The sequence below is a fragment of the Canis lupus genome, chromosome 25 (assembly GCF_003254725.2).
Source record: "Canis lupus dingo isolate Sandy chromosome 25, ASM325472v2, whole genome shotgun sequence".
Lineage (NCBI taxonomy): Eukaryota > Metazoa > Chordata > Mammalia > Carnivora > Canidae > Canis > Canis lupus.
This window is the reverse complement of record NC_064267.1, coordinates 51,067,608-51,079,012: the sequence shown is the minus strand read 5'-3', so window position 1 is coordinate 51,079,012 and position 11,405 is coordinate 51,067,608. Positions and strand designations below refer to the sequence as shown.

At 58.5% G+C, this 11,405-nt stretch overlaps 1 protein-coding gene across 4 annotated transcripts in view; it reads right to left on the bottom strand.

Moving 5' to 3' along the window:
* The window catches only part of SNED1 (sushi, nidogen and EGF like domains 1), an 84,655-nt gene that overhangs the window by 16,221 nt on the left and 57,029 nt on the right, over nucleotides 1-11,405 (bottom strand). For 3 of the 4 annotated variants that reach the window (XR_003142739.3, XM_035716671.2, XM_035716673.2), the window contains exons 21-26: nucleotides 10,631-10,814; nucleotides 8,515-8,627; nucleotides 7,532-7,813; nucleotides 6,596-6,740; nucleotides 6,435-6,517; nucleotides 4,938-5,051 (exon numbers count right to left, since the gene is read on the bottom strand). Coding sequence is in view for 3 of the 4 variants with exons in the window: in XM_035716671.2 (XP_035572564.2) it covers nucleotides 4,938-5,051; nucleotides 6,435-6,517; nucleotides 6,596-6,740; nucleotides 7,532-7,813; nucleotides 8,515-8,627; nucleotides 10,631-10,814 (921 nt within the window). In the remaining variant the exon portion in view is untranslated. Of the gene's footprint in view, nucleotides 1-4,937; nucleotides 5,052-6,434; nucleotides 6,518-6,595; nucleotides 6,741-7,531; nucleotides 7,814-8,514; nucleotides 8,628-10,630; nucleotides 10,815-11,405 lie in introns of those variants that run through there. The other variant, XM_025463725.3, reaches the window with a different exon arrangement.

Sequence of the window (11,405 nt, the reverse complement as noted above, 5' to 3'; positions counted from 1 at the left end):
TCCACCTCCATCCTTTTACTTCCTTGTTCTCATTCTTTCCTTTCTCAGTTAACCTTTTTATTAGTTTTATTTCTTTTTAAATATAAGAAAATAGGTATATTCATATTTCCCTTCCCCATGTTACTACACAAAAGAGGTACCTTAAACACTATTCTGCACATTCCATTTTAAAAACCGCTTTATTGAGATATGACTTATATACTATATAATTCACCAATTTTAGGTTCTTAGCATATTCAAAGATATGTGTATCCATCACAGTAGTCAATTTTAGAACGTTTTTATCATTTTGGAAACTCCATGCCCTTTAGCTGTCACCCCTCCCCCCATACCTCCACTCCCACCCCCAGTGCCAAGCAACCACTGACTTACTTTCTGTCACTGTAGACTTTCTGGACTTTCATATGAATGTAGTCCTTTGTGCTAGCTTCTTTTACTTAGTATGATGTTTTCAAGGATTATCTCGTGTTGTAGCATGTGTCAGTACATCATATGATTGGATTATGTTCCATTGTGTGGATAGATCACATTTAAAAAAAGGTTTTATTTATTTGAGAGCGAGAGAGAGAGAGAGAGAGCGAGAGCGAGCGAGCACAAGCAGGGTGAGGGGCAAAGGGAAAACAGACTCGCCACTGAGCACAGAGACTGAAGTGGGGCTCCATCCCAGGACTCCAGGATCACGACCTGAGCCAAAGGCAGATGTTTCACTGACTGAGCCACCCAGGCACCCTAGACCACATTTTGTTTATCCATTCAACAGTTTGTGGATACTTTGGTTGTTTCCATCTTTTGGCAACGGCGTATACTGTTATTACGAACATTCATGTACAAGGCCCTCTGTGGGCATCTGTTTTCATTTCTCTTGGGTACATGCCTAGGAGTGGGATTTTCTGGGTTATAGGATAACTCTGTGTTTCACTCTTTGAGGAGCTACCAGCCGTTTTTAACCCCAAAGCACCTGTACCACTCTGCATTCCCACCAGCAGTGTTTGAGGTTCCAGCTTCTCCACATCCTCACCGTGCAAGGATGCTTGTTGCATCTTTTCATTCCAGCCATCCTCGTGGCTGTGAAGTGGCATCTCATTATGGTTTTCATAAGCATTTCCCTGAAGACTGATGATGTCAAACACCCTTTTCATGGACTTGTTGGCCATTTGTGTAGCATCCTTCGAGAAATAAGTATTCAGATTTTTTGCCTGTTTCTTTTTTTTTCTTTGCCTATTTCTTAATTTGGTTCTCTTTCTTTTATTCAGTTATATGAGTTCCTTATATATTTTAGATACAAATGCCTTTCAGGTATATGATTTGCAAATATTTTTCTCATTCTGTGGGTTGCCTTCTCACTCCTTAATGGCATTTATTTATTTATTTATTTATTTATTTATTTATTTAATGGCATCCTTTGAAGCACAAAAAGCTTCACATTTTGAGGAAGTCTATTCTGTCTTTTTTTCTCATTTGTTGCTCATGGTTTTGGTGTCATATCTAAAATCTTTTGCCAATCCAAGGTCATGAAGTCTTACTCCTGTTTTTTTTCTAAGAGTTTTATAGTTTTAGTTCTTAGATTTAGGTATTTGATCTATTTTGAGTTAATTTTGTATATGGTGTGAGGTAGGGGTCTGACTTCATCCTTTTGCATGTGGTTATCCAGTGTTCCCAGCACCATTTGTTAAAGACTGTTCTTTCTCCATTGAATGGTCTTGGCCCCTTGTTGAAATCAGTTGACCAGAGATGTGTGGGTTTATTTCTTGACTCTCAGTTCTATTTGATCATAAGTCTTTCCTTGTGCCAGTATTTCACTGACCTGATTACTGCTGCTTTGTAGTAAGTTTTGAAAATGCAGTGTCAAATAGGACATGAGATCTACACACTATAAACAATTGTCCAGAGATATTTTAGGACAACCTTACAGAACATGGCAGTGTGCAGGGGTATTTAGGACCTGTGAGCCCATGCCAGCAGTCCTCACTCTTTGTACCTGGGACAGTAGGCTGCAGAGCCTGACTAATAATTCATTCCATTCTTGGGCACCTGAAGCCTTACGCCTGCAGTTTGTGCAGCAGTGGGGTTTTTACCAGGGCACTGCCTACTGAATCCTGAGCTTATCGTGATACACATACACATTAAATAAAGATAGAGAAATGGCTGTTGTGAACAGGATGGGGAACAGAAATATGGCTGCAGTCTGGGGTGGTGGCAGTGGGTGCTCCTATGTGACAGTAAGTTGCAGAGTAAAGAAGTTTAAGTTCTGCCCTTGCCTGCTACCGCCCAGAGATAGAAACTGCCTGCTTCTCTCTCTGGTGTCCAGGGGATAAAACCAGGAGAGTTCCAAAGCCCTGCTGGCATGAGAATTTGAAGAAAACAGGAAGATTAGACTAGCCTCAGCGTCCACTCCAGATCCCCATGGTGGCAGGTTACAATCTTAGGGACCCTCCTCTTCTCCATGAGCTTCCCCTTGGAGCTCAAATGTGTGGCCCTAACCCGGAGAGATGCTTGATGAGGAAATGCCAATCAAGAGTGTTAATTGTGCTCTGTGGGTATCTAGGGCTCTCTGGGGATCCTACTTTCCATGAAAAAGAAGAGTGTAACAGCTTCCAGGGAAAATGAGCAGACACACTACAAGGAGACAAGAACAAGACTGACACCCACTGTCAGCAGTACTGCTCAGAAGAGGACAGGGCACTAATGTTTGAATAGCTGAAGGTAGAGGACCTTTGAGCCACTCAGTTTACCCTTCAAGTGTGAGTGCTATACTAAGAGTATTTCCAGGCAGATGGGGCCTCAGAAATTTGGCCAGGTAAAGTACCAACAAGAACTCTGATGGGATAAGCTGATTATAAACTTTTCTAGAAATGTACAGGACCAAGGGCAGGTGGGCACTGCGGGACAGCGAGCCTTACCAAAGATAGGGCCGCTGAAATCCCTAGTGTTGGCTCCACGGAGTCCAAACATTGCAACAGAGCAGTGGACCCAGAGTCCACTTTGAATGAATGAACGAAAAGTGCTTGACCGTATCAGTATTCAAGAGATGGAAGTCCAGATCCCAAGGGGTGCACTTCACACCCATGCTGCTGGCACGACCTGGAACCCCAGCAAGGTAGGTTCTGGAGAGACTGGGTTCACCACGTGTCTTGATTGCAGATGGAAGGAGTGTAAACTGATGTCCTCACTTAGAAAACAACTTAGTGTTCTCTTGTGATTCGGGCTTCCACACATCCCAAGCCCCAGCGTTTGTACTCTCGCACATGTGCCAGAAGACGTGTGTAAGAACAGCATAGTGGCGCTTGCTGATAACAGCCAGACACAGGCGCTGTGTGAGCGGAGTGGACGAGGCCATGGTGAAGTCACCCACAGGCCAGATGCTCAGTGGGGAGAGTGAGCTGCGGCCACTCAACAGCACTGACCAGCCTCACTGCAGACGCGGGGTGAGCACACAAGTCGGGGCGGCTGTGCACAGCAGGTCAGTCAGCTTACAACAAAAAACCTGCAGCTGCTCAGACCCACGTGGATATGCGCTGAGATCCCTCCCCACCGCCCACCCTGCAGCAGAGCGAAGGGACTGTGAGTACAGAATCCAGGCTCCAGGCTAACTGGGGGGACCACAGCAAGATACAGGTTACGGGCTGGGTTCCAGATCTAAGGCCATCCTCGCAGCAGAAGCTAACTTACTAAATAGAAGGGGCTTGTCATGCACCCGTTACAGATGTAACAGGAACAAAAAACCATGATTCACTTTGTGCACCCAGGGGACCATTAATGATTTTTTTCCCTCTTTATCACCTAAAATCACTTCTGCCCTACCCCGGCCAGCCTGCATACCTCAGGGTAGCAAACACTGCAGACTGCAGTGACATCTGGGGCCAGTCTGGTGCCACCTTGACTCTTTCCTTCAGAAGGGAGCCAGGGCAGGTAATCACATCCACTAGTTCCTGAGCTTAGGAAATGAAACGTCTGATACTGGAAAGGGCTAACGTAACACGGAGCCTCTGAGGAAATGGGTGCTTTTCTCACTGAGGAAGCAACAGCAACATGTGTGTCCTCACTCTGAACCCCACCTTCACTAGCAGAATCACTGCCTGGCTACATCCGACTCAGTGCTCCCCAGAGCTGGCGGCAGCCCTGGGCCTCACCCCTGGACGGGAGCCTGCTCAACTGGGGCCGTAGTCGGGCCACCATGTCACCATGTGCCAACAGGCCCTCTGGCGTAGGCATTCGTGCAGGTGTCCTTGGGCAGCCTGGGGCAGGTCTGCAGGTGAGATGTGCCCTCGGGGGCATCCTGGGCACTTGGCTTACCCTTCACGAGTCCCTGCCTTCCTTGGGGTCTGACTGGCGGGTGAGCACAGTCTGAACCCCTGGGTCCCTGGGGAGGGACAGAGCCCCGGGGGTCAGAATGAGGAGGGAAGGCAGGGCCAGGGCCTGAGCGGTGTAAGGAACACGTGCCTGCTGGGGCTGCCCAGGGGGCAATGCCCTGTAAGAACGTCCTGCAGGAGCGCCCCGCACCCTGCAGGGCCGGGCCTCACCAGACAGGCCCATGCCCTGTGTCATCAGCAAGGCCTTGCTGGGTGGGCCTGCCCGGCGATACTCCATCTGGAGCACGCTCAGCGGCGCCGCTCCATGACTGCCACATCCTGCTGGATGTGCTCCTCTGTGGAGAGGCAGGGGGTGACCCAGCTCTATGTGGAGGGAAGGAGGGGCCATCTCCACAATGGAGGCCCAGTCCCTCCCGGGCAGACCTGGGTAGTTTGGATGGGTGGGCTCCCCAGGCTGGTTCCCCGTGGCTCACCCCAGCCTGTCCAGGGTGGCGCACCTGGCTGTCCCTCGGGCAGCTCTATACCTCCCACGTCTTCATGACGGGTGCCTTCCCCTACCTGCTGGCCCTTCAGGCTCCCCCTGCCCCCCGGGTGCTTAGCTCTGAAAGTCCGCTCCTGCTGACTTACTTGCCACGTCCTTGTCGCTGCCATGTTCGGGCAGCTGGAGGGCCAGGCTGACCTGCTCAGGCACCTGCTTGGGGGCCTCCTCCGTGTTCTCAAGCTGCACCACAGCCGTGGGTTCTAGGAGAAATCAGAACGGCCCAGCGTGCTGACCCCACAGCCTGCTGCCTCGGGCCCAGGATTGTTCTTGGGCCACCTTCTCGAGCTGCGTCTCTCCCTGGGGGTATAGGGATTGTCATGCCGAGGGCTCGGTGTGGTGAGACCATGGTGCCCACTCACCTGCTGGCCGTCCCCACCCCGGGGGCACCGAGTCCCACGGGCCCAGCGCTGCTTCCAGTGGGACAGCTTTTCTCCAGGTAGGGACCAGCCCTGACCCTCCGCTGAACCTGAGCTGCTTTGGTGAAGGTCACCAGGGGCTGGGTTGAATGTCCTATCTGAGCCAGTGGCCCTGTCCCTCTGGGTGGCTGATGCTGGATTGTCCTTAGGGCCAAATTCCACTGTCCACTCTCCCACCCCCCACCCCTGCTTCCCAGGGGCTGTGTCACCGCCTCTCCCTGCATCTCCCCTCAGGCAGACCTTGCACTTGGCCAACCCTATATGCAAATCAGCTTCACTGCGGTGTCTCTGCCTGTGTGCCTGGGCTTCTACATCCGCTCCTGTGGCTTTAGGAGGGTGTCTGGTCACAGCCCAGCTTCCCAGACACCTGCCTGCTCCCCGTGTCCAGTGAGCCCCTCTGTTGCTCCTCTGTGGGTCTCTCGAACTGCAACGTCCCCACCCGCTCATCATCGACCCTTTACTTGCCTGGCCTGTGAATGCTGGTGTTGGTTGAAAAATCTCACTACGCTGGTGATTAAGGTCTGTTCCAGGGAATCATGAGAACAGGACCTGGTTTACAGGTGAGGACGAGGCCCAGGCTGCCCTGCCTCGGGTCCCGAGAGCCTTCAGGGCGGGGGCAGCCAGTGGGCATGTAGCTCCTGGCCTGCTGGGCCACAGTCTTGGGGGAGACGTGCCGCAGACAGATTCCTGGCCTACCCCTCCTGCTACACCACGCTGCCCGCTGGTCTGTCACAGGTGGTCCCCTTAGTCCAGGCCGAGCAGGATCTGAACCCGGGATCTCTTACTGTGACAGGAGGAGGTGTGGTCCTGGCTCCCTCTGGGTGGGGTCCTGCGCTTCTAGAAGCCCCCGGGCGAGGCTGGTGGTGCTGGTCCAAGGACCTCGCGTCCAGCAGCAGGGACTTAGGTGGTGCCGTGCTCTCCCGCTCCCTGCTCCCTAATCTGCACTGGGCCTCCTCGGACCTCCTTCTGACCCCGCACCCCAGAGCAGCCCGTGCTTCACCCCATTCCGCTGTGTGGGGAAGGCGCGTGAGCCCGTGAAGGTGTGAGGGCCTTGAGCTGCGCCGCGTCCCTGGTGGGGGCGGTGGGAGGGGCCTCGTCCCTCATTGCACTGGGGACGGGGGCAGAAGACGGGGCAGCGAGGCCCCTGGGGCTGGCCGGGGCACTCACGCGATCTCACGGTGACCGATTTGCCAGGCGAGCCCCCAAACTTGGCACTCACTCGCCCTCTGCCGTCCACCAGCTCCGAGAACCTGCCGAGGGAGTCAGCACGGGTCACCGGGCGAGCGGGGGCCCGGACGGCGCGCTCCGGGGGATGGCCCAGGCCGCACCTGGGGGCCGGGGTCTGGGTTTCAGGCGCGTCGCGGTCACTGAGCAGGCGCAGCTCCGGCAGGCGCGCGGGCGGCGGTCTGTTCCGGAGCACCCGGGGATGCAGCCCCTCCCTGTGCCAGCGTCTGTCGGCGCCGTCCCTCGCGGCTGCAGGGGGTGGGAGGAGCGGCTGGCTGCCCGAGGCTGCGCCCGCCCGGTCCCTGGGACGGAGCCCTGCAGGCGGTGAGCGCAGCCCCAAGGCCCACGGCAGGCCCCGCTCCCTGCCCACCCCCTGCAGGCACGGCCTGGACCCGACAGGGCCTCGGAGAGGCTCCCAGGCCCCCGTGCCCGGGCGTCCCCGGCCCTAACTGTGCCTCCTGCGAGGGCCCGTGTGTCTGCCCTCGGGGGCCCTGTTCTGCCCCAGCCGCTGTCCACCTCCCTGCTCGCTCTTTTCACTTGTCACCCTCCCTGCAGCATCCGCGCCGGGGGAGCACCGTCTTCCACAGCACCTCGTCTGCAGGGTCGTGCGGGCCTCCCGCGCACTGGGGAGCAGACCACGTCCTCGGGGTGGCCCGGGGCTCCGCGCTCCTGAGCTGTTGGTCCCTGCCTCTCCCAGGCCTCCCCTCCCGGCCATCCTGGGCCTCTGAGACTGCACTGAGCCTGCACTGAGGCAACACTAACCGGCCTTGAGTCCTTCTTTCCCACCGATTTCCACACCCCACATTCTCCTGTGTTAGCACAGTCCTGCTTTGAGGCTGTCTGATGTCCCTGGGACAGTGTCGCCTGTGCCGGGTGCGGGTCCACACCCCAAGGAGGGCAGCCCAGGCTGCTGTCCTCCTGGGGGCCCGCAGTGAGCACCCGGGGATGGGCCGCCCTCACGGCCCCGACAGTCCTGGCCAGACCCCAGGCCTGGCCACGTGGCCGTCCCCTCCCCGCGGTCCCTGCAGCACTGTACGTACAGGTGATGATGTAGAGGTGGGCAGGGTCGCTGTGCAGCTGGTCGCCCTCTGCGCTCTGCACGGCGGTCACCGACAGCTGGTACCGCCGTCCTGGCATCAGGTCCCGCACTGTGTAGGATGTCAGCCTCCCGTTGGGGACATAGCGGCTCTTGGTGCTCTGGCTGGTGGTCACGTTGATGACGTACGCCTCCAGCAAGGTGTTTGGAGTGGGGGTGTCCCAGACCACATGGGCAGAGGTGGCTGTGACTCTGGCAGCCGTCAGGTTTGCTGGTGGCAGGGGCCCTGATAGGCACGGAGCGGGGGAGGGAGGTGAAAGGGGCCAGAGGGGTCTTGTGCTACCACCAGGTTTAAAGATCTGTTGAAGTCTCACGTGAAGCCCAGTTTGGTCATTATGGACAACCCTATAGTCCTAGAGGATGGCGTGGAGGGGCGTGGCAGCGGCTTGGGGGCAGCAGCACATCCTCTGGCCCACAGGCACCCCAGAATGCTGCCTGGGAGCGCCCAGGGGCCCCTGCCTGCGCAGTCTGTCAGCGGGGTCACCTTTGGATTCCCTAAGCCTGGCCCTGTGCACCCTGCCCCGGGACAGAGAGGGAATGGCCAGGGTCCTAGCACCGGGCGTGAGGGCCAGGACTTGAGCCTGCCCTTGCCCCCCACCCCCCGGGGCTGTCCGCAGTTGTGTGTGTGGACAGCACGCGCTCTGGGCCACTGTGCGTTGGGCTGGGAGGGGTGGTGAGGGCCAGGTCTCCTCCCCACGAGATACCATGAGGATCAGAGGGTGGACAGTGTGGGCAGTTGCCCACGTCCCCCTGGCCTCTGGCTTCTGAGCCGTGACGTCTGGGTGCTGTGTGAACACCCAAGCAGGGGGCTTCCTGGGCAGCCTGCTCCCCCTGCCGCCCGAGGGGGAGACACTTGGTAGGAGTGGGGCGGGGGGAGGTGAGAGCTCCCACAGGTCCCACGACCCGAGCTCACGCCGTTGTACTCACGGGTCCACACGTGCAGCGGGGCCGAGGCCAGGCTCTCGGTGGGAGGCTCGTGTCCCCCAAGCCCGCTGAGGGCAATCGCCCGGATGGCGTATCTCCTTCCTGGCAGCAGGGCCCTGCGGGACGGAGGCCACTGTGACTCCTTCCACGCAGGCGGGACATGGTGTGAGGCCCTGAGGGGGCCTCGCTGGCCTCCAGAAGGACCTGGGCTGGGGCTCCTCAGGGGCGAGCTCCTCCCTGCCCTGTCTAGCACAGGGCAAGCGGCAAGGACGGCCCACACCGGCCTGGGACGGCTCTGGTGCAGGGGCTGCTCCTCAGGCAGGAGAGCCCAGAGGAGGGCACTGGAAGTCACAGGGCAGAAGGGGGTCCACCCGCAGGCCCCCCCGCCCCGGCTGGCCCCCGGGAGGGCTCCCAGCACCCTCAGGGGTCAGAGGGCCCCGCCGCTGCCATCGCCCAAGCAGCGTGGTTCAGGCTGAGCACCCGAGTCTCCAGCGGGCAGAGGGACCCTGTGCACCGACCCTGGCGGGTACCCTGGGCGTCGCGGCTCCACAGACTCCCCCGCACCGTGGCCTGTGTGAGCCCACGGGGAGGGCCCGGGAGCTCCCCCCTGCTCCCTGCTCCCCCCTCCCCTGGGCTGCACCAACCCCAGCAGGGGCACGGCCTCTACGGAGTCTGGGGGGCCCTCAAGGTCCCCGAGCTGGGTGGGCCCGGGGACCCTGCCTCCATCACCAAGTGCCCACCTAGGGCCTCAGGTGTTTTGTCACACTGCTCTTTGGCAGTAGGCAGGATGCTGACCAAGAAAGATCCCAGCAGGGGTGCCTGCCTGGGGGGCTCAGTGGTTGAGCGTCCACCTTGGGCTCAGGTCACGATCCTGGGGTCCTGGGATCGAGTCCTGTGCTGGGCTCCCGCTCAGGGACAGCCTGCTTCTCCCTCTGCCTCTGTCTCTCCCTCTGCCGCTCCCCCCGCTTGGGCTCTCTGGCTCTCTCTGTGTCAAATAAATAAAACCTTAAAAAAAAAAAAGAAAAAGGGATCTCTGGGTGGCTCAGCGGTTTAGCGCCTGCCTTTAGCCCAGGGCGTGATCCTGGAGTCCCAGGATCAAGTCCCACATCGGGCTCCTGGCATGGAGCCTGCTTCTCCCTTCTCCTGTGTCTCTGCCTCCCTCTCTCTCTCTCTCTCTATGTCTACCATAAATAAATAAATAAATAAATAAATAAATAAATAAATAAATAAATAAATCTATCTTAAAAAAAAAAAAAAAAAAGAAGTCACAGCAACCCTTAAAAGACAAAGCAAAGTCTCGCTTCCACCCAACAGGCATGCAAAACATGGTCTGGAAACATGCGGCTGTGGGGCGGCTCCAGTGCGGGGGGTGGAGGCCCTGCCCCTGCGGTACCAGCCTGGCAGACGCCTCCCCGACGCTGCGGCCTGTGCTGCTCTGGGCAGGACGTGGCCGGCCTCTCCCCCCGCCCCCCGCCGCACCCCGTCTGCTGTCAGAGGCACCGGTGACCCCTCAGCTGGAGCTGCTTGTCTGCAGGCACCGGGCCCCTCACGGTGCTCCTCCTCGTCCCCCGTCTGCCAGCACCAACCCGAGTGGGTGGAGGCCGTGGAGGCCGAGCCTCCCCTGGAGGCCGTTCCAGCGTGGACTTCCATCCTCAGCCCCACCAATGACAGGTGGTCGTGTGAGTTGTATGTCCCTTGTAGTTTTGTTTGTATTTGATTTGTAATACTCAAGCGTAAGATGTTTTATGCCTCATTTAAGGTTTTGACATACGATTTAAACGACATAGATCTTTAAGGGGAGTGTAGGGGTGCCCGTGTCTCCCTTTCATAGGGGCCCCTGTGTGGCTCACCGGTGGCTTGGTCTGCCTGTCTGTGCAGGAGCCGCGACCCCCCTGCTTTGTGAGGGCCCTTTCCAACACCTGTCTGCAGCCCTGTGACAGGGCGGGATGGGCCTGGGCCCGGGCAGGGCGCTCTGCTTGTCAGGGCGGGGCAGGTGCTCGGGCAGCTGCACCCCTGCTTCCCCAGGCAGGCTGGGCGGGCGGGAGTGGCAGGGGTGGGGCACAGGGTGAGGGAAGCCCCGGAGCCCCGAGGGAAGGGAAGGCCAGCCCTGTGCTCCTACCCGAACGTGAACTTGTCCACACTCTTGTCCAGGTCGGTGGACTGGTCCTCCTGGGCCTCAGGGTGCCGGATGGACAGGCGGACGCTGCTGACGGTAGCGTGACGGATCCTGTGCAGAGCCCACCGCACTGAGATGGCGCTGGCTGTCACATTGGTGACCTCGAGGCCCTCAACAGGGCGGGGTCCTGGGGGGCAACGGGCCCCTCAGCTGATGCTGGCACCTCCTCATCTCCAGGGGAGGGCAGGGGCTTGAGACGAGGAGACAGGGCTCAGGAAGGGTGCTGGGGGGTCTCCGAGAGGGGGGCCCTAGCGAGGCACCGGCCCACCTGGGCTTGCTGGCGGCAGCCTCCAGCCGCAGCAGACTACTCAATGGGACGGACTCTTGCCGGGGATGAGGGGTGCCGCGGGCTCCCCAGAGGCCTGCGGTCCCTGTTTGGCCAGGCAGTGGGGCCAGGCCCTTGGGACACACATGGGCCCTGAGACCTCCTCCTTTCCCCTGGCTGTTTTGGGTGCGTTGACAGTGAACACGTGGGCGACGCTGGGGCCTACGGAGGACAGAGGCTGGGACAGTCCTGGGCTACATGGGGAAGGGTCTGGGTAGGCCACGGGAGCCGGGAGGGGAGCCCGGGCCGTAGGGCGGCGGTCCGCCTCCCACCCTGGTTTCCTGGGGAGACCACGCTCTGACGGCGGAGGGGGAGGGACGCCACTTCTTCCTAAAGCCAAGCTCAGGCGGAGCGCAGTGTGTCCCACGGGCCTGCTCAGCTCGTCCTGCTGGC